Source organism: Mycena indigotica (genome assembly GCF_014461135.1).
Source record: "Mycena indigotica strain 171206Taipei chromosome Unknown Mind.scaff0002, whole genome shotgun sequence".
In the NCBI taxonomy this organism is placed as follows: domain Eukaryota; kingdom Fungi; phylum Basidiomycota; class Agaricomycetes; order Agaricales; family Mycenaceae; genus Mycena; species Mycena indigotica.
The window spans coordinates 4,358,531-4,382,008 of NW_023503001.1; the positions used below are offsets into that span (position 1 = coordinate 4,358,531).

General features: G+C 50.9%; 7 protein-coding genes across 7 annotated transcripts; 2 read left to right on the forward strand and 5 right to left on the reverse strand.

Moving 5' to 3' along the window:
• Positions 1–111: 111 nt before the first annotated feature.
• MIND_00242800 (uncharacterized protein) lies at positions 112–1,321 on the reverse strand (the record flags this gene model as incomplete). Its single annotated transcript, XM_037359311.1, has 2 exons — positions 112–1,239; positions 1,289–1,321. The coding sequence occupies 2 exons, from the start codon at positions 1,319–1,321 to the stop codon at positions 112–114; spliced, it is 1,161 nt and encodes a 386-aa protein (XP_037224406.1).
• Positions 1,322–2,501: 1,180 nt separating this feature from the next.
• Positions 2,502–5,461, reverse strand: MIND_00242900 (pH-response regulator protein palA/RIM20; the record flags this gene model as incomplete). The annotated part of the gene is made up of 15 exons (XM_037359312.1): positions 2,502–2,622; positions 2,668–2,885; positions 2,937–3,272; positions 3,319–3,534; positions 3,589–3,769; positions 3,816–3,897; positions 3,948–4,170; positions 4,217–4,325; positions 4,375–4,463; positions 4,512–4,586; positions 4,633–4,678; positions 4,723–4,895; positions 4,940–5,122; positions 5,173–5,218; positions 5,268–5,461. The coding sequence occupies 15 exons, from the start codon at positions 5,459–5,461 to the stop codon at positions 2,502–2,504; spliced, it is 2,292 nt and encodes a 763-aa protein (XP_037224407.1).
• Positions 5,462–5,695: 234 nt separating this feature from the next.
• MIND_00243000 (uncharacterized protein) lies at positions 5,696–10,895 on the forward strand (the record flags this gene model as incomplete). Its single annotated transcript, XM_037359313.1, has 24 exons — positions 5,696–5,837; positions 5,896–6,029; positions 6,076–6,516; positions 6,564–6,803; positions 6,854–7,006; positions 7,054–7,209; positions 7,258–7,362; positions 7,413–8,128; positions 8,177–8,303; positions 8,353–8,444; positions 8,622–8,927; positions 8,976–9,061; positions 9,112–9,183; positions 9,233–9,328; positions 9,378–9,476; positions 9,523–9,638; positions 9,687–9,704; positions 9,752–9,828; positions 9,885–9,918; positions 9,965–10,013; positions 10,060–10,111; positions 10,157–10,281; positions 10,326–10,362; positions 10,409–10,895. The coding sequence occupies 24 exons, from the start codon at positions 5,696–5,698 to the stop codon at positions 10,893–10,895; spliced, it is 3,960 nt and encodes a 1,319-aa protein (XP_037224408.1).
• A 40-nt stretch (positions 10,896–10,935) lies between these two features.
• On the reverse strand, positions 10,936–12,455 carry MIND_00243100 (uncharacterized protein; the record flags this gene model as incomplete). The annotated part of the gene is made up of 7 exons (XM_037359314.1): positions 10,936–11,064; positions 11,115–11,555; positions 11,606–11,701; positions 11,751–11,977; positions 12,029–12,039; positions 12,086–12,114; positions 12,159–12,455. The coding sequence occupies 7 exons, from the start codon at positions 12,453–12,455 to the stop codon at positions 10,936–10,938; spliced, it is 1,230 nt and encodes a 409-aa protein (XP_037224409.1).
• Positions 12,456–12,522: 67 nt separating this feature from the next.
• On the forward strand, positions 12,523–14,042 carry MIND_00243200 (uncharacterized protein; the record flags this gene model as incomplete). Its single annotated transcript, XM_037359315.1, has 8 exons — positions 12,523–12,696; positions 12,746–12,871; positions 12,922–12,936; positions 12,985–13,069; positions 13,129–13,214; positions 13,266–13,486; positions 13,535–13,584; positions 13,633–14,042. The coding sequence occupies 8 exons, from the start codon at positions 12,523–12,525 to the stop codon at positions 14,040–14,042; spliced, it is 1,167 nt and encodes a 388-aa protein (XP_037224410.1).
• A 328-nt stretch (positions 14,043–14,370) lies between these two features.
• Positions 14,371–15,649, reverse strand: MIND_00243300 (uncharacterized protein; the record flags this gene model as incomplete). The annotated part of the gene is made up of 4 exons (XM_037359316.1): positions 15,140–15,649; positions 14,832–15,086; positions 14,522–14,776; positions 14,371–14,470 (listed from the first exon to the last, which is right to left on the reverse strand). Exons 1-4 carry the CDS (start codon positions 15,484–15,486, stop codon positions 14,371–14,373), a joined length of 957 nt encoding a protein of 318 aa, XP_037224411.1. The 5' UTR covers positions 15,487–15,649.
• Positions 15,650–16,354: 705 nt separating this feature from the next.
• Positions 16,355–17,765, reverse strand: MIND_00243400 (Cellulose-growth-specific protein; the record flags this gene model as incomplete). The annotated part of the gene is made up of 8 exons (XM_037359317.1): positions 16,355–16,377; positions 16,428–16,459; positions 16,504–16,744; positions 16,795–17,077; positions 17,130–17,195; positions 17,243–17,393; positions 17,443–17,636; positions 17,685–17,765. The coding sequence occupies 8 exons, from the start codon at positions 17,763–17,765 to the stop codon at positions 16,355–16,357; spliced, it is 1,071 nt and encodes a 356-aa protein (XP_037224412.1).
• Positions 17,766–23,478: the final 5,713 nt, after the last annotated feature.

The window sequence follows — 23,478 nt, forward strand, 5'->3', positions numbered from 1 at the left end:
CTCTCTTACCTATATCAGTAAGTATTTCTTGTATCACCGTATTCGGAACACCTATTTGTTTGTATGGGTTTGTAGAATATAAGTACATACGTTCGTCCTTCTCCACTCCCTCTACTTGCATGCCAGAACCCCACCGGGCTGAGAGTAAAGACCGCTGATGAACAGGTGACCATCATGGTCTCGTAGGCCTGTCGTCGATGTGGAGAAGACGGTGCCATTGCTCTGAAAAAGCGTCGTTACTTTATTGTTTTGGTCGATGGAGACAACCCAGCTGGGTGCGACGGCCTCTGCAGTCGGATCAGACTTGACTTGAAGCACAGAGCCGAAATGAGGATGGCCAGCGACGACCAATTCGCCCGAGTGGTCAAATTCAAGGTTATCCGGGTGGAACGGCACGGGGACAGCGGCGGTTTGGGTCAGAGCGTTGGTTTTCTCGTTTCGCGCATAGATGTAGACTAGGCTACGAGATGTTGAGGCGATCGCGACTTTGTTTCCCGAGGGTGAAATGGCAACACCGTTTGCGTACGGTACGAATGGCGCGGCGAATGCGTGGGAAACGATAGGTTTGAGAGCCAACGGATCTGGGTCAAGCGTGATGTGCGAAACCCAGGCCAGAGGGAGCGTCAACACTGTTTCAATGAGGGGGAGGATGTTGCCTAGCGGAAACGGCAGTCTGCGAGTGAGCAAGTGGTCGTTGGAAAGGTAGAAGGAGTTGGGTGAGGTGAGCGAGATGGAATTGGGGGCAATGAAATATGGCGATGTGAGGGTTCGGATGTATGTTGCAGAGGAAGAGCCCGGAGACAGCGTGAACTGTTCAATGAAGCTTCGCTTTCTAGCGTGGTTGACAACAAACAAGTTGCTGGGTGCGTCTCCATGAAACGGAGAAATGGCTACACCCAGTGGATGGAAATCATGCTGGGAAGGAAAATTGTCAAGCTGCAGACGTCGGGGAGTCGCAGCCACATTGTCTATAACCCACAGCGAGCCATGTGGGTCTGGGTTGACCATTGGGCTGAGAACCGTATTCCATGCTTTACGGCCAGGGTCGCAGCTGACCAAAACCCTTTGTTCGCTAGTGTTTCTCAGCTCCCAAAGCGTTGCGTCTTCGCAAAATGTGAACTCTGGTGCAATTTTTACAGCACAGTCCGATGCAGCCCCGCCAGAGTAGTGCACCAATGGCAGCTCGCGTTTGAAAAGCATCTGTCTGAGGGGGTGCTTGTTTCGCCATAGCACGACGCTCTAGAAAGGTTTAATCCTAATTTCAATCGTACAATTGAACTCGACCCACAAGACATAAAACTCCCACAGAGAGAACTTTCATGGTGGAAGTTGAAGAAGCAGGTCGGACGTCCACCGTTACCCGGACGCGCTCTAGTTCAAGTTTATATCCCGCTAACTAGAAGGCGCGTAAGTAGTTTTCCACTGCAGGAATTGGTTGAAACTGCATTTGGACTGACGCTTGCTTGTGTTCAAGTTGTTGATTACATCGTATGATAGGTTCCGCTATGCTACTGCTGATAGTACAAGTCATCTTAGACTACATCCGTCCCAAGTTCAGTACTTGGGAATTCTCCAGCAGCTGAAAGGTAGGTTAGAGCAAATCGACCAGCTTGACGACATTGCTCCACATACAGAAGATCGTAATTCTCGTGGATGGCTATTTCTTGGCCACCAAAGGAGACGTGAAGTGCACCGAGATGGAGTCCTGCCTTACCGGGTATCAGAATATCATTATGTAAGCCGCGTCCATGGTAGAGCTTGTCGCGAATGTTCTCTTCGTACTAGAAATCACCGCGTGAGTTGGGCAGACAATAGATCTTAGGTGAGACGCTGACTCCTCCTTCAATCGGCCTACGGCCTTGTGGAATACGACCTGTGTGTTGTAAGACTTGATCAATTGGATTGTGAGCTAGAACTACCATGTGAAGTTGGTACCCACTCCATCGTCGAGTCGTCGAACAACAAGAGATCATATCTCCCTTCGTGGAGGTGCTCTCCTCCACCGTAGGGTACCTATTATGGCTAGTCAGACAACAGCACTGGATGTTTCGTATGGCTCACACTGCATGGAGATGGGTATAAGTGTGGGCCTTCGGCAACATCAGCTTGCTAACTGGGAAAATCAAGTTTGGATGCCGACCTATTTTGCAAGGATGGACAGATTTGAGAGTAGTCTGGTCGTCGTGGAACATAAGTGCTGAGCCAATATAAATGGGTTCTCCCCCCAAATCATGGAATGGGGCAGGACCAGCTCGTTGAAGATCGTGTTCAGTCATATGCGTAGAAGAATTCAACGCGAGACGGAATCCAGAAGGTGGCTGACTGGATTGCATGTAGTTCGGAGGCGGAGCAGAAGGCTGGCCATGCTTCTCATCGTGAAACTGAGGCTCTGGGAAAGCTGTATCCATGATTGTGGTGGTGGTTAAGCTGTCGTGTGGCGGTGCATCTTGTCGATCACGAATCAAAATTACTATATTGGTACAATCTACGTTGTGCTCCTCTCATCTTCGCGGTGGAGGAGGTGGAAGCTGCACTTCCTCAAATCCCCAGTCCGACATCGGCGGAAGTTGATTCGATGGTTGGTCCTTCACCGTTACCGCTTCCATCGATCGCACAAGTGAACTGGAACTGTTTTTTGTGATTCGTGGGAGAAGTGAAAAGACATACTGGAGTTCCGAGTTTCTATACAATGCCCATACCTTGCATTCCTCTTTGAATTCGTGGAACAGCTGAGCAAGGTTATTGTAGAATTGAATGCCCTCGTTGAGATTCTTCACGATTTCGCGATACTTTTGGAAGCTCTGCTCCAGCGATCGCAATGCTTCTTCTCGTGCTTTAACGCTGGAATCTTCCCGGCGACTTTGTACGAAGAGGTCGTTATATCGCTGGCACATAATTTTCACTTTTCGGTTGAGGCCATAAACTGCATCACAAACCTTGATATCTGCCAACAATTCGTTCTGTTTACTCTCTGCCTTGGCCACTTCGTCGAGAAACTTGTCATACTTGGCAAGTTCTTCGTCCATAACATCCTCAAAGATTTCTGGTTTAACCTCGGCAAGTCTCTCCAAACCGGAGGCGGCACTAACGATGCGTGAGTGAATGTCATCAGCGGCTTCGAGGCTTTGCGCCCGTCGAACGAAGTCTTGAAGGTTGCGATGTAGAGTGTCTAGAGCTTCCAAAGCCACACGCAACAGCCGTGCATGTTTTGATGACTCAGTATCTTGAGAGCTGGAGATGGTTGTCGAGGGAACAACTGCTTCGAGTTCGGACTATTCAACTGAGTCAATTGGTCGCGATGACAGGCTATGAACATACCTCCTCTCCAGCGAGAAGAATGATGCTGGCCTCCCAATCATCCCATTTTTGCTGTACAGTCTCATCGCTCTCTGCGGCTCGAGCGAGAATATCCCTGAATCGTCGCTCTTTCTCGACGAGCTCAACATTGGCTTCATAAGAGGGTGCACGATTATATGATGGATCTGATCTCACTGCCTCGTCTTCAGATGCCTCATTGTCCAAGATGTCCATAGCCTATGTCATGTGATCAGACGAGGAGTGAGCCAAAACCAGAGGCAAGAAATGTACTTCACTGATTATAACAGCATCTTGACGAGCGAGGCGGTCCCGATCGGCCAATGCAGCCTCAATTCGTGCTGGTCCCTCTTCGCGCCTGACTTGCTCCGCTTTTTGCAACAAGCTAGGAGGCAAACCAGAAGAACGCTCCAGCGCTTCGAGGGCAGACGGTAGGTTTTGTTCACGTAGATTCCTAGAACAAGTCGGGTTACGACTGAGAGTAGACGAAACAAACTCACTCGTCTGCAGTGTCCTTGAGTCGTTGAGCAGCTTCTGATATACGATCCTGGACAAGATGTGACTTGCGGTCGTTGTAGATATCTAGATGAGAGAATTTGATGTCAAACTTGCGAGTGTAGACCAAGACATACCGATCGCTGCACGTGCTCCCCAACCAATCAAGTCCGCAAAAAGTGGCCCTTCTCGGCCAATGAGGCTGTCGGGATTCGAAAGTCCTGGCACAACTGTGGGTTTGGCAATGTCCGATGGTGATATGAGAGGAAGGGCAGAAGCTGCGGGAACATCATCGTGATATATCAAGTAGTTGTCTCGCTCAGCACGAGCAAAATCTTTCTGAAGGCTATCTAGAAGAGACTAGAGGTCAGATTAGTTTAAAGCAACGCGATGGATGTCGACAAACTTGAACGTCTTGGACAACAGCAGGAGCAACTTTGCCTCGTCGGGCTCCTTCATATGCCTTCTTAGAAGCGGATCGTGCTAGGTCAAGACGTGCAATTTCTGCGCCATAGCTGCCGTGCAGCGTTGAAAATACAGCAAAAGTAGAGGCGAGTGACATACTGGCTGCCTTCCAATTCTGCTAAGCTTTGCCGATATTGCGCGACTGCTTCGAAGTGATAGCGCTTTGCATCGATGTGTGCCAACCATCCCTAAATGCCAAGTTGGAAAGGTTTGAAATCAATTTGGCTTAGCCGTACATTAGGGAAAAGAGGTGTTATGGGGGGAGACGCTGCATGTATTGTTTCGATTGCAGATTGGTACAAGGTGGCAGCCTGTGAACGATTAGCCTAGAGAGTCGCCCTCAGACCAGTAGTCTACGCAACGTGGACTGCGAGCTTGGCCAAAAGTGGATTCTTGAAGTTGCCTATGATTAGCCATAAGAAGAGGTATAAGATGTAGGCATACTACTTGCTCAGCTTCGCATTTTGCCACCAACATTCTTGCGCTTGGGCGAGCATGAGCCACTCTAAGCCATGGACGAATGGCAGCGACAGATCAAGCGGGTTTTCTTCATCATCTTCAGAGAAGGCGACCTTCGGTAGGACCGAGGTGCGAAGGTAGTTGAAGGTGCCTGCTGCTTGCTAGCGAAATTGACATAGCGAATGGATGGGATGTGGGTGCCCACCTGATAGTAAGGAATTGCGCGTTTGATACCATCCGAGTTAGACCGATCCTCTGAGGCAGCCAGTTGGGAGTAGAGGGCAGCAAGGTTAAAAATGACGGCTGCTCTTTCGAAGGAAAGATTCCTCAGTGTAACAGGGACGCTTGAGGGGGAGAATACGTGAGCATAAGCAATCTCGAGTCCGATCTAGCAAATCGAGTCAAAGAAGGTTGCAGGGCTAATATGGCAGCATTCACATCCTGAGGAAGTTTGGAGATGATAGAGAGTAACTGGGCATGGTAGCTGTAAGGAAGAGCTTGAGACGCGCCGAAGACGCGACAAAGAAGCAAACCTCAAAGCAGCATTCACTCGATCGACATGAACGGTTCCACCCAGTGTTTGATTGCGTAAGGACTGCCACCGTGCGATATCGTCTCGAAAGGCATCGGGATGGGCGGCGTTGTGATGAAGAAGGTAGTTTCGAACAGGTTCCTTGATGTCAAGAGCATACGATTTCTTGAATGGTATGGTCAAGAGATTGGACATGGTGGTCAAAGAAAAGAAATAAAAGAGACTGTGACGTCGCTGTTAGTCCGCTTTCGCCGTCCACAAGGAAAGGGAAATCTGGCGACACCGATTTGCGGTCTGTCACGCCTGAGTGTCACACAAACCTCTTCTTCCGCCCTCCGATTCAAGTTGCCAGGCTGCAGCGCCTGGTACTGCCATTGCGCCTCCTTCACTCGTTCCTCACGTCTTCCCTAACGCTTCCCCACGACCGTCATGGCCTATCCCGAACCCACTTCCCCCGGCGGCATGTCGTCTCGTCGACTGACCAACCGCAACACCAATCGCTACAGCGTCACTGCTCTCTTCAGTATGGCTGCTGAGCAGGATGTTGAAGTCGAGGATGAACTGGCTCGCGGTTAGTCTTTCTCGCCGTGCCTACAACATTCATTGCTCACTACTCCCGCTCCTAACAGCCCAAAAGCGACTGCGAGATCTCAAGGGTAAAATATCTGCCCAGTCCAAGAAGAACTTTGTCCTTGAGCGTGACGTTCGCTACCTTGACTCCCGTATTGCCCTTCTCATCCAAAATCGAATGGCCGCAGATGAGGTCCGTCACACGCTTTGCATGGCCTTGTCATTCTCATGTGTTTTAGCAACGCGAAGTTGAAAGAACGCTTGAAGACGTCGATCCTACGGAAGGGCATTACCCTGACGATCGAAAACTCCAGCAATACTCGAATCTTTTTTTCCTTCTCCAATCCGAGCCCCGCCACATAGCCGCGCTATGTCGCCTTGTCAGTCTTTCCGAAATCGACACCCTCCTCCAAACCGTCATGTTCACCCTCTATGGCAACCAATACGAGAGTCGCGAAGAGCATCTCCTGCTGACAATGTTCCAGTCTGTGTTATCTGCGCAGTTCGAGACTGCAACAGACTTCGGTTCCCTTCTCCGTGCGAATACCCCCGTGTCTCGAATGATGACGACTTATACCCGCCGTGGTCCTGGCCAAACTTACCTCAAGAGCGTCCTGGCAGAGCGCATCAACAGCCTGATTGAACACAAGGATCTCAATCTCGAAATCAACCCAGTCAAAGTACCGCTCCTTCCTCCAACGGACCGCAGTCGCTGACTTCTTTACAGGTATATGAGCAGTTGGTCAACCAAATTGAAGAGGAGACCGGACAGCTTCCTCCTAACCTCCCGCGTGGTGTTCCACCAGAGGTTGCGGCCGAAAATCCTGACGTTCAAGCCTTCATTGCACCTCGATTAACCATGCTCATGGAAATTGCCAATAGCTTCTTGCTTACCATAATAGACAGCATGGAGAGTGTGCCGTATGGAATAAGGTGGATTTGCAAGCAGATTCGTAGTCTCACGAGGGTGCGTATCATAGTTCTCTTTCTTCCGCATAATTATTGAGTCATATTCAGAGAAAATACCCGGACGCAACAGACTACGCTATCTGCTCCCTCATCGGCGGATTCTTCTTTCTGCGGTTCATCAATCCCGCTATTGTTACGCCACAAGCATACATGCTGGTAGATGGTGTCCCGGCGAAGCACCCCAGGCGAACACTAACTTTGGTGCGTTACCCCACTGGTGCCTTTTACTCGGCTCTCAATGTCGGCAGATTGCAAAAATGCTCCAAAACCTGGCCAATAAGCCGTCATATGCCAAGGAGGCGTACATGATCACCCTCAATCCGTTTGTAGAGAACAACAAAGCGAGGATCAACCAATTCCTCAATAATCTCTGCGAGGTCGGGGACTTTTACGACACGTTGGAGGTGACAGAATATTTTGAATGCTCATGCGACGTGCTAATCCTTGAGCAGATGGATCAATATATGGCGCTCTCCAAGAAAGATCTTGTCATCCACATCTCGCTCAATGAGCTTTACAACACTCATTCTCTGATTCTGCAACACATCGAAACTCTCGTATGTCCAGTGTCTTGAACTGCCCTCCATTTTATTAACAAATTCCGCAGTCACCGAACGACAAGCAACATCTCCGAATTCTCACTGATGAACTTGGTGCAGCACCCGCGCAGGTGCCTCGGAAGGAGAATAGATCGATTGAATTGAATTTGTACAGCCGGTGGGAGACACCCGTGCAAGACATCCAAAGCGCTCTCATGGACTCGGTGTCGTCAAGCGACATGCTATACATGGAGACCAAGTCCATATTCGTCCAACTCATCCGGTCAATACCTCATGCTGCAGAGAAACGACCCTACAACCTTGCTGCCATTGCTGAACGGGCTGCGACAACCAAAGACCCAACACTTGTTCGCAAGGGTATCAAAGTCAAGGAGATGTTACGGGAGTTGGAAGAACTCAAGATCATTGAGCATTCTGATGGCTTCAAGCTTATGCAGGACGAAGTTGCGGCGGAGCTTGTCCATCTCGGGAATCTGCGGGAGAAGGTTGTTCTGGAAACCAAATCTCTAGACGCCGTCTACAAGACTATCTGCGATCACAACAACTACCTTCGATCGCAGCTGGAGCAGTACAAGGCCTACCTCCAGAATGTCCGAATGAACGCGTCAAAGGACAAGGGCAGTACCACTGGTGTCGGCGTGGTTTCCGTTGGCGGGAAAGAGAAGAAACCAACTAAAGCTGTTGTGCTCGGGCCGTATAGATTCACGCATGCCCAGCTGGAGAAGGAGGGTATCATTGTCGAGAGTAATGTTCCCGACAACCGGTAAGTTGACCTGGAAAGAGTAATCTCTCCTTCTAACCTGTGTGTCAGACGACCCAACATCTATTTCAATATTACATCGCCGACGCCCGGAACCTTCATCATCGCCTTGCATTACAAAGGGCGGGAGAAGGCTATTCTCGAGATGGATCTAAAAATTGACGACCTCTTGGAAAAGGTATGTGGTTTGCTCCTGTTATGCGGTAGTTTTTGACGGGTCGGTGCAGCAAAAGGACAACAAACATTTGCTTGACTTGGAGTACGTTCAACTCAACGTTCCCAAAGTTCTCGGTCTCCTCAAGAAGGTTTTCGCCAAGCGGTGATTTGCATTATACTATCCTTAAGTCTACCCCATTATTTCCTGCTTGTCTGTCCTTTCTTTATTGCGGATGCCACGTCTCTTTCCTTCTCGGATGTGTATTATTCTCTGTACTCTCTGAGACTGTACTTTTGAATTGACCTCCTTTGGTTATGAATTTCAATGGTCACATCATAGGGGCTCCCACGCTCAGTTCTTTCTCTCCTTCCCTTCCCCCGGCGACCTTCATGTTATGGTCGCTTTCGTGGTCTTCATACTTTCGTTCCTCTATACGGCAACGCTAGCTCGTCGTCTAGCCACGCCTCTACCCTCTGTTTCTCTCCCTCTCCAACTGCTACCCCGGGCTATCCAACCCGTCAACAATGTCTCCACCTATTCCGGAATAACTCCCCTCTCTCCGTCTTCGGGGATATACTATGCCGTCGCAGAGATTGGAGGACTGTACTTCCGACTGGCGCTGGATACGGGCTCCTCGGACCTGTGGTTAGTTGGGTCGGGTTGCACAACGCGTTCGTGCAAAGCGGTACCAAGTTACCCGCTTCAACGACAGAGTCCCACTTTTAAATCGGTTAACAACAACCAAACACTCTTCAGTGCAGCGTACGCCGATAAAACTGGTCCGTCCTAATCTGCCCCAGTCGCTTCCGGCCGGTTCACTTTCCGCTAGCTGTACGCGGCTTCGTTGCAACGGAAACCGTACGACTGGCGCCGAACATTACGGTCCAGTCCCAAGCCTTAGGTGCGACTCATGCATTCTCTTTTTTTGCCTTGAAGTTGACTGTGCGCAGCCATCGCAACGGACTGCAACCTCACATTGTCCGATCAAGTTTCTGGGATCCTCGGCTTAGGTTTTCCTCGACTTTCGGGGATTTCTGTGTCAAATTGTACACTAAACTCTACACTTCCCGTGTCCAACCGTTCACTTTGTGGCAGCAACGCCATTTTTTCCCACCCTTGCGCAGCAGGGCGTTCTGGAATATCCTCTCTTTGGGTTGAGCTTGGCTGGCAGTGAAAATGGCTCTCTTTCATTGGGTGAGCACCTGCAAAACCTGTAGGAATTTAGTCTGAGGACTTGTAGGCGCTATCGACTCTCACATCGTCACCAATGTATCGAGGATTGGTTGGAATCCGGTCGTTGAATTTTCACCCCTTGGGACAGAGAGCAACACTTCTAGCTATCTTCACTGGGCTATCGTAAGCTGATCCTCCGTAACCAATAACCCTAGCTCATTGCTCTTACAGCCCATGGGTCAATTCGCCGTATGCCAATTCAACTGTGGATTGCAACGTTGGCTCATCAACCTCAGATAAACACGACACGGCTCACACCTATTCCAACGTATCCTAAAAATACCGGCAACACCTCTTTGGCTCTATTTGACGTGTGCGTTTCTACTTTGACTTCCCATTAACACTGCCGCTTATTTACCCACCTAACAGTGGTGCATCTGGGATTTTTGGCCCATATCAAGACGTGGGTGGATTGTGTTTTTTTTTGCTGATTATTCTTATTTCTGCAGGTGTCACGTATATTCGCGAGCATCGACGGTTCGCGTCTAGTCAACGAAGGTATACATGGAACTACCTCTCTGATCACATGCTGAACGGATTTCAGGTCTTTGGGCTGTTCCCTGTGACACCACAGTACCTTTGATCTTCACTTTCGGGTAGGCTGAAACCGTTCTCTGCGAATACTTTCTGATATGGCCCAGCTCGCAAGAATACCGAATGGACCCCACTGATTACTTGATTGGGCCCGCATCCGGCAATCCAGAAATCTGCCTCTCTTGGCCAATGGCAGCACGACCAAGCGGCGACGGCATTGATTGGCAATTTGGTAAGATCCAGTTGAAGCATAAATCTATTTCTGACCATTTGCAGGCACTCCTTTCATGCGTACTGTCTATTCCATATTTAGGTTTGTTCTTTCAAGCACCAACCGCACGGATTACTAATGACCTTAGCTATGGAATCAACACCAAAGAAAGCCCGCACATTGGATTGTATCCTCTAAAAAACCCGAACGAACACTTGACAGCCGCAAATGTTTCCGCCTACCTTTCATCCATGTCACTCGCTGTCCCAACCACGCTCCCTAATTCTCTTATACCTACGCCCTCCATCTCGACCCCTGGCTATGGATTCAACGCATCAGTTGCTGCTCCTACAGGGGGTGTTGTGTCTTCCGCTCTTGCAACTAGCACCTATAGTGCTATCTTTGGCGAAAGGAAGTCGGCTATCGTCACATCACTACCAATGGTCTCTCTGGTTCCAACGCTGTCTCCTGTTATCACCACAGATGCGCATGGTTCAGTCACTACGTCCACCTCGACTGTACGGCCTTCCTTCATCCTTGGGTTGCCTAATCAAAGTGGCGCACGTGACTTGCATGCAACAGCTGTGTCGCATATCGTCTCGATTCTGCTCCTTGCTGGACTACTCGCATTATAATCAAATGTATTATTTATATGTATTTATCCTTGATGAACAATCATTTGGATTCCCAGACTCTCCACCAGCTCGGTGTCGCTTCGTCCCTCAGGCGATCTGACGAGAAGGCGTAGTCTCTAACCTCGGCCAGCGTTTCATCCTTATCACCAGTCGTGTCTCTAGAAACACCCTAATTGAGCGTGAGTAAAGCCTGAGAGGTAGGGCAATGAGCCGACCAACATCCAAAACAGCATAGGCTTTGGCGCGTTCTTCACTGAGTTGGAAGAATTTGCGGACTCCATTGACCTCCTCTTCCACAAACGGCCGAACTCGAGGGTCCTCCATTGTGTCGTTAGATCTAACAAGGCTCCGTAGTGATTCCGGAGTCAACTTGCTGTCTAGCCAGGATCCCAAGTCTGGGATCAGCAGCGAAGGAGGGACTACGGAGGTGTTCGCCAGTCGCTGCGGCCATTCAGAGGGAATGGTGTAGCTGGCGATGTTGGAGAACGAGGCCAGACTTCCCTGGGGGTACCAGAAGTACTTGGAATGCCTGCCTGGAGCGTCTTCTGTGCTTTTTTCGTTCCAGCCCACGAAACGGCGGAGCCAGGAGTCAGGCGGATTGTTGGAATTGGGTGCTGGTGACCCCTTGGACCAGTGGACACGCTCTACACTGATTCGTGGCTGGGCAGAGTACACTGAGCTGGAGAGATGGGAAGGGGAGACGACCTGACCTCTTCAGAATGCGCTTCGACAACAACCGTTTTGGAGATGTCGAAAAAGGTGAACTGCGCGAGGTATAGAGGAAGCAGGATCGGGTATGCGGCCATCTTATGAGGTCAATAATCACAGCCTTGGTATCAGAGTGAAGAGGCGAACCAAGTTTACTTGAATAGACGAAGGGTCGATGTGGAAGTTGCCGATTGTCGCCGCTTCCGCTGGAAGACGTTTTGCATCTTCGACCATTGGGAATGGTGTTGTCTGGAATGGCAGGCAAGTTATGTTGGTCCCATGTTGTTCTAGCAAGTCGCTAGAGAACGGCACAGCCTCTTCTAGAGACAGATCCGATAGCAGAGAAGTTGTAGATAACTTGTTCATCGTATGGCCTGGGCAAGGAGTTGAGAAATATCACAGCAGTGGCTGTAGTTTTTTTTCACCCGGCAAATAACTGTGCGCTTGATGAGTTGGATCTCACGTAGTATCTTTAGACGCACGAGTTGGTGAATGTTGTGGTGACAACACCCTGGTACGGTTAAGAGTAGACTTTCCACAGAGTCTCCAACGAACCTCAAACCGCGATGCTTCGCCCGAAACGGTCACAAGTGCTTCGACTTCAGCATCTATAAGCCAAGCGGGGAAGTATATCGCAACCATCTTCTCCGGGGGTTGCGGCTTTTGACGCAGCACTTCGTCGAGTGCAGCTTGGAGGTTGTATGACGCGCTGACCATGTAGTTGGACATTTGTTCGAGAGCATCTTGTGGTGAGAGTTTGAAAGGGAAGGCGCGGACTTTTGAGGGATAAGATGAGGTCCAACGAACGAAAGCGCGATTTCTTCTGCAAGCCGACGGCCCATGGCGGAACATGGTTGGCCGTGTATTCGCGACACGTCACGTCGCGTGACAGGCTTTCTCTATACTTTATTCTTTGTCCATGCCCCACGTCCGACTGAACGAGCGAGAGTCTAATCCTAACCCCCTCGTCAACTTCATCACCGTACTCCCTGCCCAAGATGAATCCGAAGCCAAACAACTCTTGCGTGCCCTCGCCGCTCAAGTCCGTCCGATAATGCAGGACCATGGTTTTGGCGTCAACAGCTTGGAAGAGGTGGCAAGCCTGGGTTCACAACACTTGGACACTAAAATTTCTCGTGCAGTATGAGTTCAACAAGGTGTTTGCTGGCCGAAACTGGAATCACGGTGAGACAGTGGAATTGGTTCTACGGGGGCCAAGTGGCCACTTCCTCCCACCATCCCTGCTTATGGGTGTTCTGTGCCACGAAGTATGCGCATTGTTTATCGCGGCTGCCTACTCTTCTTACCTGATAGCCAGCTGGCTCACATTAAGGTCATCTCTTACTACCCAGCGTCTTCATTCATCTGACTCTCATATCAGCACATGAACCATGGACGTGACTTTCAAGCATTATGGAAGAAATTGCGCTCAGAAGTGCGCGGGCTCCAAGACAAAGGCTACTACGGTGATGGCAAGGCCCCTTTCCTTACCCGTTGTTTCCGGCCCTTTGTGATATCAAGGCAGGATTTTGGTCGTCTGGATCTCGTTTACTAGACTCGGCTCATGTCTCGGGCGATGGGGCTACGTCGGGAGAATTTCCCGAATATATGGTACTTATTCCAAATGTGTGCAACGTCGCATGCTTACCAATCTTTCAACAGTGCGGTGGAGCACAGTCACAATCGCGGCCAGCACGCCGCAAGCGCCGCGCGCCAAGAATGCGGGCAGGTGAACCGATAGCCTCGAATAAAACCGGCCGACAGACCGAGAAGAAGCGCAAGGCCGGCGGTCGTGTCACATCCAAGACTGCTTTTGCAGGAGAGGGAAATTCACTTTCTGAGGCGAAGGGCAAGGGAACTGGTTTCCGGAAACGAGCAGCGAGGTGAGGCTAAGCTTACTTACTCTAGGCATCGGTTTGAAGACTTTGTAGCAAACGGGCACGGGAGGAGCGAGCTGAAGCTGCGCAAAAGCGACTTTCCGGTAATAATCGCCGGTTTGAAATACAGATCAACTCAACTGAGAATGTAGGGCCTGAATCCTCATCGCATTTTGAAGGCTCCGCAGAAGAGGATGATGACGAGCTTGTACCAGAAACTGATGTAGAAAGGCGTCGATTACTGTCGCCTGACAGTCACTCAGGGGGAAGCTGGAAGGACTTCGAAAATGAGTTTCTGTTTCGCTCCAGGACACCTAGTGATACTCCACCTCAACCAATAGGCAAAGCAAAAAATGGTATTGTGGCTTGGTTTTGCGGCCATGCTTGTGATCTTATTCCGTCGTCAGATAATTTGGTGCGTTCTGAAATAGCGCTGCGGACAAAGGAAGCGCTGGGTCTCGCTCCAGTCAGCGCTAGCAGTCGTGTCCTTGGTGGAGTTAGGACTCGTCTGCCGCCGCCACCAGTTGAACCGGAATGGGTGTGTCATATTTGTACTCTGTGAGCTTCCCTCCTCGTTACGTCCACCCGCCCTTGACTCGACTTGACATAGCATCAACAAGGGTCGTCTTCTGGCATGCGATGCGTGCGGTTCTGAAAGGAGGGATACATGACGACCTGTACTACTACTTATGATTGAATCGCTATTAGGTTTCTTCGTTTGTCAGATCATCTTATCAATCATCTTATCAACTAGGATTTATTAGCAGAGCATTCACAACTAGGGTTTTTTCTCGGACTTATGCATTCACAACTTAGACTTGCTCGACTATTGACGTGAATGTTTCTTTGCATTTGCTTCGTACTCGTACAAACAAGCGTAGAGCTTTGATTTAGCCGCGAACGTTAACAGCGCCAGCGGGACCTTGTTGGCCGATCTTCTTTGTGGCAGCGCTGAAGCAGCGGAAAGTGCCAATGCCGCCATCCTGGAAGCTACACACACTGATTAGCCCAGGTAATCATGGAGGAACGGGAATGACGTACTCAACGGAGCAGAAGGGGAAGGCAGCTTGCTGTTGTTTCGAGATGAACGACTGCAGCTGTTTGATGGTAGCCTTCTGGCGGGCAGCAGAAACCGGGCCACTTGGGTCGGTGAAAGTGACTTGGAGGGTGGGCTTCTTGGTCTTGCTGAACAGGCCACGCTTGGCGACGTTAACCGCGCCGGCGGGGCCCTGCTGACCAATCTTCTTGGTGGCTGCGCTGAAACAGCGGAAAGTACCAATACCGCCGTCCTGGAAACTGGACACACATAAGTAAATACGAAGCCCGCCATCAAGAAAAAGAAAACACGCACTCGACGGAACAGAAGGGGAAGGCAGCCTGTTGTTGCTTTGAGATGAATGATTGCAGTTGTTTGATGGCAGCCTTCCGGCGTGTGGCGGAGACCGGGCCACTGGGGTCAGTGAACGTGACCTGGAGAGTGGGTTTCTTGGTCTTGCTGAACAAGCCACGCTTGGCAACGTTGAGAGCGCCAGCGGGTCCCTGTTGGCCGATCTTCTTTGTTGCGGCGCTGAAGCACCGGAACGTGCCAATTCCACCGTCTTGGAAGCTAGAGGGAAATGTAAGAGGCGATATGTAGACCTCAATGAGAGAGCTACGCACTCAACAGAGCAGAAGGGGAAAGCGGCCTGTTGTTGCTTCGAAATGAACGACTGCAGTTGTTTGATAGCAGCCTTCTGGCGGGTGGCGGAGACCGGGCCGCTCGGATCCGTGAAAGTGACCTTGAGAGCGGTCTTCTTGGTTTTGCTGAACAGGCCGCGGGCATCAAGTTCCTCGTCACGCTCGCTGCGCGCAAATATTTCCTCCAACTCAGAGGCCAAGTCGACAGCCCGGGCAGCCAATTCGGACGTGTCCTCACTGCGAGCAGCAACAGATGTAGGCTCGTACGAGACGGGGACGGCGACAGCAATGGAGACCAGAGCAAGTAGAGTGAGCGAAGTGAACTTCATCGTAAGAATTGTGTTTAAAAAATAAAAGATCTAAAGTTGGGTCATTAGTTCAACATCGGCGTTGTACGAGTCGACGACGCACGAAGGGTTGCAAAGAAGAAGTCAAAAAAGGGCAGAGAGAGAAGATAAACTGGTGATGTGGTCCACACAAAACTAGAGGGAACTTGACCGCTCTGTACTGCTTTTATACCCCCGCGCGGGAACTTGGCGCGCCGACCCATAATCTGACCGATCACGGATACTGAATAGCAAATCCATGGCAACTTGACAACTCTTGACAACGAGGGATGGACCACCGGGGTCCAGGGCTTTGTGGGGTGTTTCAACTCCGAGAACACCATGCGTTCTTTGCTGTTCTTTGGGGAAGTCCAAGTTCAAGTCCGACTCATGCCGGAGTGGAAGCTCGCCAAGTTGACAACTGTTGACAATAGCCATCATCGCGATCATGATCATCGATACCGATTACGGCGACGTCAAGCGATCTTTGCCATCAAGATCAGACACAGATAAGATAAATGTTTGTGCTCTTGGTCGGATGTGCTATGAAGACGGTGCAGGCTTGGATACTAGAGAAGCTCAGAACAGCAGATATGACCGCCCATGTTGCAGGGTAGTGTACCGTTCCGCAGTCATTCCTTAGCTTAATCATTGCACAGGTGGCTGACCCTTTGATTGTGTTCAAGTTAGGGTACTATTAGGTGCTGGTAAAAGCACGTCGTCTTCAAGCGTGTTCACATTGAGTGAATCTTGATTCCAAATGGGAGCGGAGCAATAGATGAAGGGTTCTTTATCTTATCAAACTCGACGAGGGTTCACACGTTGGTTTCTTATTAAGGATATACTACATTCAGGTTTGTTCGTGAGTGCCTTAAAGGCATTGCGAATAGTAAGCTGTAGGTTCGAATAAGGCTATGACAAGATGTCAAAAAAGAAATGCGTACTGTTGACGACCGTGCATTTGTACGGCGAGACACTATAGCAAGTGAGATAATGCAATACCAGGACAAGATAGCTTACCAGCCAGTAGGGCCAGTGTAACCACTGCCTCCACACTGTCCATACTGAGCCACGGTTCCGCTCGATGGAGGAGGAGAAACTGCCGAGCTCGTACTGCTGCCCTTGACGGTCGTGCTGCTGACCTTGGTGGTCGTGCCGCCTCCGACGGTGGTGCCAGATGAAGAAGAGCCGTATAGAGGAGGACCAGGCATGGGGTAAGTCGTTTGACTCTGGGCTGCGTTCGAGTAAATGTCGATAGTCACTAAAAGAACGAGTTATTTCGTGTTCGGGAAAGAAAGGAAAACTACTCACGACCAGGGTCGGAGTTGCTATATCCGCCAGGGAATGTCACGAGCTGAGCGGCAGTAGGGGCGAGGCTTCCGCTTCCGGTAATAACGATCTGAGCGCATTCAGGGTAGAACTGCGCTGGGAGGGAGTGGAGGGCAATGGTCTCGAAGCGGATCATGTAGTTGCCGGCAGGGACTGTGGATGGGATTGTCGTTGTCCAGCTCGAGTTTTGGTCAATCATCTTGCCGCTACCCCAGTAGCCGTTGAAGACGGTGCCATTGATTAGACCGGACTGGTCAATCTTGAACTACATGATTTGTCAGACTCGAGTGGAAACATATAAGAGAAGAAAAACAAACCCATTTCAGGGTCGAGGCGTTGACACCTGTGCAGCCACTCGATGGGCATTGGGCGAGATAGGTCAACTACAGATGTGTTGAGAAAAGACGCGCGATAAACGTAGGCAACATACCATGGGTCCGTATGGATGGGGCCATACTTGATTCCAGTATGCGATGACCTTGGTGCCAGCGGGGACCGCAGCAGCCGTGAGTTGCAATGCTCCAGCTGTCCCGTCGTCGTTACACGCGAGCGTAGGGTCGGTAGCACTCAGAATCGGGTTGCTGCGAGGGTTGATTAGCTGCCACATTATTGAAGTAAAAAATGATTTACTAGGTGGCCCATGGACGTTGAATGGTCGTCTGGCCGGTCGGAGTGTTGTAGGGAGACCAGCCCTGATATGTCGTGCCGCCGATATTGTACGACAGGACACCGCCATGGGCGAGTGCGCTGGGAAGCAGAGCAGTCAAGGCGAGAAGGCTCGAGAGCATGGCAGGTATTTTTCCTCGGAACAAAGAGATAGTGGGCTTGTTGCGGCTTTATAAACTTCGGATGTGGGTGCATGAACTCCGGACAAATTCGTCGAAGTGTTGTGGGGCGCTTCGGCAGTTGAAGCAACGACAGCCATTCAGCGGCGTAACTTCGTGGCCGTACATCAACCGAGAATCGCAAAAGTGCCGCTAATGAGGCACATGTGCTCATTCTTACCGCCAAACCACCGCAAAAACGTGGTGGTTGACCTTGACATCACTCGACGCTTAAAACCTAATCCGGTGCTTGCATTCGACAATCAGCCGTCTTCGTCCTGAGAGTGAATGCTTGCGGATCGCCTCACCATAATGAACATCATATGCCGGATCAGATACTTTGTGCTGGCCAGCTTGACGTCGTTGTGGAAGTTGTCATGATGCCCACGGGAAAAAAGCATCGATGGTCACGTGTTATTGCATCAACCACAACGAGCAGTATGAAAACAGGCCGACGCGCGGCGGAGCAAACAGAACCCTGGATTGTTCTCTGGGTGAGGAGGTTAACCCACATACTTAAGATGAAGGTCATTGAAGGACCATGTTAACCAGCTCTTAATAAAATGGTCTTGCCCTTTCTGAGATCATGCATAAACTGTATTCAGCATTAGTGTAGCCATTCGGTCGTACAGTGCTCCTATAGACAGCTTAATGGCATACTGTAGGTTCAAGGCTCAAGCCGAACCAAGTGTAAGCTGCCGCAGTCGCTCGGGAACCTCGGCCAGAAGCAATTCTGGCGCATCGGCAGATTCGGCAGAGAAAAGTACTTGATGAATCGGAATGATTATCGGGCCGAGGGTTCGGAGTCTGGAACGGGCTATTGATGGTGCATATCACGGGACTGATGAGTCTCATTTCTGGGCTACCCTAAACACAAACGAACTGTGTTCTGTTTGTGAACTTCTGACGATCTGATCACAACAATCTAGAGAAATCCACTGTCGTCTTGCCCGCAGGGCTTTACCTGCGCGTATGCTAGGTGTGAATACCTCCAACGGTTTGTTTGTGCCTTCTTTTCGGTTGGTGCCGTCACACTTGTTGATCTCTTGTCACATTCAGATCACAAGCCATCAAACCTATCAAAAACTTGTTGGCGACTCATCTCCTCAACCACTGAGCCGTTTCACTTTGTTCTTTGAAGATCGGATTGGGGGCTGAAGTGTTCTCTAATCGATGAGACATTGCTACCCGTCTTATGCAGTGTATACTTTGGTTCAACTGTAATTATACACCTAATCTATAAGCATTTATTCTCATCTCGGCTAGGGTGCCTGTGAATTATAGTAGACTAGACGTCCTGAACCTTGTGTCACAAGTCACAAGATGCCTGGGACCTGGCTTGGGACGCCACCCAAGCCTTCTGTGCCCAAAAGCGGCAGCTATGGATGAGTAGTATATAGTCAGCTACCTAGCAGGTGGACCCTTAGAGTTTCTTCTCTTTGCCTTGATCTCAGCCTCCAGGGTTGCACTTACAGTAACTTTGATGCTTAACTCCACTCTCTTTGTTACTCACTCTTAAGCTATCTAAAAGTTGAAAGTGTTGTTGAGACAGTTTATCTCTTCAGAATCACTTGTATGACAAAACAGTGATTGTATATCACACATTGATCAGGCTATTGATTGCAATGTTTTGTGATGATTCTTGCACTATTGATGACATACAAACACCCTCCTTGGATACTTCCAGCTCAGCTTAGCTCAGTTGGAAGAGTCATCTCAGCTTAGCTCAGTTGGAAGAGCATCCAATTTGGGACTGACTTCAAAGAGAAATACTGCACTTAGATATTAACCAGACAATCACTGTGTAAATGAAGCAGGATCATAGAGTGCTAATAATTCATGGTGCAATGCAGGCTATCAAGACAGGTATGTTGTGATTTCAGCTGCTGGTCAGCTACTTGGGCACAAGGCTGTTAAGCCATTAGTTACAATCCACTGGGGCTTAATGCTTCAGTGGTACTAACTTATATACTATAACTGTACCTACCAGAATATTCTACAATATTCCTCTGCTTACTGAGCATTACAAAGAATGATTACTCAGCCCTGGGGAAGACCTCGGGCTCAAATCTCAACAAGGTATAAGGTGTGAAAGGGTAAACTTGAAGCTGTTAGTGCTTGTACACTACAAATTTTTATGTGGTGCCAGACTTTGATTGAGTTGTGCACTAAGAAATTGGAACAAAACTAGAGGATACCCGTGCTTCGCTACAGGATCAGAGGGCTGAAGCAGAAGGACAATACTACACTTGGTAGAATGTAGGCCAATTGGAAGGTAGGAGAAAGGCGAGAGGTTGTCGACGCTTGCATGACTATTTGCGACTGTTCAATGACTGCACAATGAGACTGAATTGAAAACAGTTGAAGTTTGGCTGTATTTATAATGCTAAGTGTTTTTGTAGGTACTTGTGTAAGTATTTTTATGTCCCATACTGATTATTGGCTTTGTGTCGAACAAAAAGCAGGGGAAGGGGAAGATGACGGTTCAGCGGGAGATGATTCCAATCTATCACTGTCGATTTGATGACGCTTGCCAGCACGAATGGCAGATTCCACCTCCAGGTTCTCAACACGGCACTTGAAGCGGTTACGGGGTGCTGGGGTATTAGAGGTTGAATCAGTGTTTTCTGGTCAGGTGTTAGTACAGCAAATTGTGAATAAAATAGACAGACTAATATTGAATCCAGCAGGTGAGTTGGTTGTGCTGGCAGGGGTGACAAAAGTACCCATAAGGATGATATCTTTGACATCGACATAGAAAGTCTTGATGTTGGAAACTTTTCCCTCAATGTTTAGGTCACTTCGGATGCCAGTGAGTACACCTTCAACATCAACAAACCACTTAGGAAACGGAATAGGCTTCTTTTTATTGGTATAGTGGCCTGAATCGGGGAAGCACAAATCAGCAAAGAATTTAGTTCTACAGGTATCTCAGAGCTATGAATAAGAGTGAATAGTACTTGTGTTGGCCTGTAAGGGCAACCCCGGAGGCCTGAGATCAAGGTCCTAGCAGGGGAGGATCCAAAGAGTGAATAGAAGTAAGCAAATACAAGTGAGGCTGACCTAGCAGGGGAGGATCCAAAGAGAAGAAACTCTAAGGGTCCGCCTGCTAGGTAGCGGAACTATATACTGCGCTCTTGACGCGCCAAGGTTGATCGTTGCTCCGTGCAGTATGCCTGCGCCATGTCGCAGGCCAGGTCCCAGGGGGATCGCCAGGCGGGGCGGCGATGCGCCTGACGGAGGCGGTGATGCGATCGCCGGAGTCGGAACCGAGTCGGACCGGAATCGGAATCGTCTCCGAGGGGCCGAAAGGGAGGTTCCCCTGACATCACCCCCCTTGTGAATGCGGCGTCCCGACGCATAGACCGGAATGGAATCGAGTCGAAGGTTGCAGAGGCGATGTGCCGTGGTTTGCCAGGGTACTTACGATAGAACTCCGCGATTTTCTCCGGGGCGAAGACGCGGTCGAAGCGGACCCACTGGTCGTGCGACGCGTCGTAGCCTTTCCATCTGACGGTAATTCAGCCGTTTATACCTCACCCTTGCGTCCAGGATTTCCTCTACTTCCCACTCCGGGACTCCGTCCTCGAGGTCCGGAGGGGCTGGTCGTAGCCGGGCGTCCGTCGAAGGGGTCGTCTTGGGCGAGCCTGAGCTTGACGACGGGGAAGACCGGGTGGAGCTTCAGTAGCGCGGAGGGAGGTCGAGCTTGTAGGCACCTTTGCTGATCTCCGCGACTATCTTGAACGGTCCGAGGCGGCGGTGGGAGAACTTTTCCGAGGGGCGAGTCGTCCTGATGTCAGAGGCATCCAGCCAAACACGGTCGCCAACCTTAAACTCCGGAGACGGAGTGCGTCTCCGGTCGTAGTAGCGCTTGTACTCCTCTTTGGCCTTAGTGAGCGCGGCCTTGGCTTCGGCAACACCAGTGGCAATCCGGTCGCGGAAATCGTTCACGGACTCCATAGCGGAACGGACTCCGGGTTCGAAGCCCATGCGCGGGAGCCGTCCCGTGTCCGTCATGAAGGGGACCTGCTGCGTGGAGGAGTGAACATGGTTGTTGTAGGCGAACTCCGCGGCCGGAATCAGCTCATCCCAGTCGTCCTGCTGGTAGTTGGTGAAGATCCGCAAGTACTGCTCCAGCTCCTGGTTGACGCGCTCTGTCTGACCGTCTGTCTGCGGGTGGTATGCGGTGGACGTGGCGGGCTTGATGCCGATTAGACGCCAAAGTTCTCGGGTGAAGTCTGCGATGAACTGCGAGCCGCGGTCGGAGACGTACTTCTCCGGAGTCCCATGGTGCCGCCAGACATTCCGGTAGTAGAGGCGGGCTGCCCCTACTGCATCGACCGTCGTATGACACTCCGAGAAGTGGGCGCGCTTCCGAGGGTGTCAACGACGACCATAATCGCGTCGTACCCATGGGCTTCGGGAAGCTCTACGATGAAGTCGACGGAGACGGTATGCCAGCGTTCGGGGCGTTTCCGTGGGGTGCAGCTCTCCGTGGGGCAGTCTCCGGAGTGCCTTGGTGCGACAGCACAAGTCACAGGTCGCGACATACCGGCCGATATGGCGAGACATCTGAGGCCACCAGTAGTTCCCGGGAGACCAACTCCAGGGTCTTGAAACGACCTGCGTGTCCGGCGACTCGGGTGTCATGGCAGAGCTCGATGATGCGTCTCCGGAGGTCCTTGTCCTTTGGTACGACGATCTTTCCTCGGAAATGGAGAAGACCGCCGGAGACGGCCCACTCGTCAGAACGTGAGGAGCGGGGGGCCTCGAGCTTGACCTTGAACCTTAAGAAGTTGCCGGGCCGCTAGTGCGACGGGCTCCTCCAGGTCAGGCTCACCGGAGAGGGCATCACGGATGTCGCGGAGGAGTTCAGAGCCGGGACCGGAAACGGAAACGCCCTCGAGTGCGCGGGACGTGGAAGAGTTCGGGCCGCAGAAGGACGACGTCGGAGTTGTCGGAATCGACTCCGTGGTCGGGTCTCCGAGAGAGGGCGTCAGGTCGGCCCATGTCGCGGCCGGGCTTGTGGTGCAGCGTGAAGTCGAACCGGGAGAGGTAGAGGGACCAGCGGGCCTGTCTCCGGTTGAGGTGCTGCGTCTTCCTGAAGTACTCCAGATTCTTATGGTCAGTCCAAATCTCGACGGGATGCGGCGCCCTCGAGGAAGTGTCTATACTCCTCGAGTGCGCGGATGATCGCCAGCATCTCCTTGTCGTGGATTTCGTAGTTGCGCTGGACATCATTTAAGCTTTTGGAATAGAATGCTACAGGGTGCCACTTCCCGTCCGGGGCGGATTGTGAAAGAACCGCCCCGTCGCATAATCAGAGCTGTCCGCCTCAAGTCGGAAAGGCCGTGCGTCGTCCGGAATCGCCAGGACCGGTTCCGAGGTGACTGCGTCCTTGATCGCTTGGAACGCGGAGGCCTCCCTGTCGCCCCAAGTCCATCGCTGGTCCTTCTTGGTGAGCACGAAAAGAGGGCGCGCAAGGGTCGAGAAGTCCCGAATGAACCTGCGGTAGAAATTAGCGAACCCAAGGAACTGCTGAATGTCCTTCTTGTTTTCCGGAGTCGGCCAAGCGGAGACGCCTGCGACCTTGACGGGGTCCATTTCGACGTGGTTGTGGGAGATGATGACTCCGAGGTACTCGATTGACGATTTTTCAAAGTCGCACTTCTCCGCTCGGAGGTACAACTTGTGCTCTCGGAGTCGCCGCAAGACCTCCTGAACGATCTGCCGGTGTTTCCGGAGGTCGGAATGGGCGATCAGGATGTCGTCAAGGTAGATCATGACGTCTCCGGAGAGGATGAGGTCCTGAAAAATGTCATTCATCATCGTTTGGAACGTC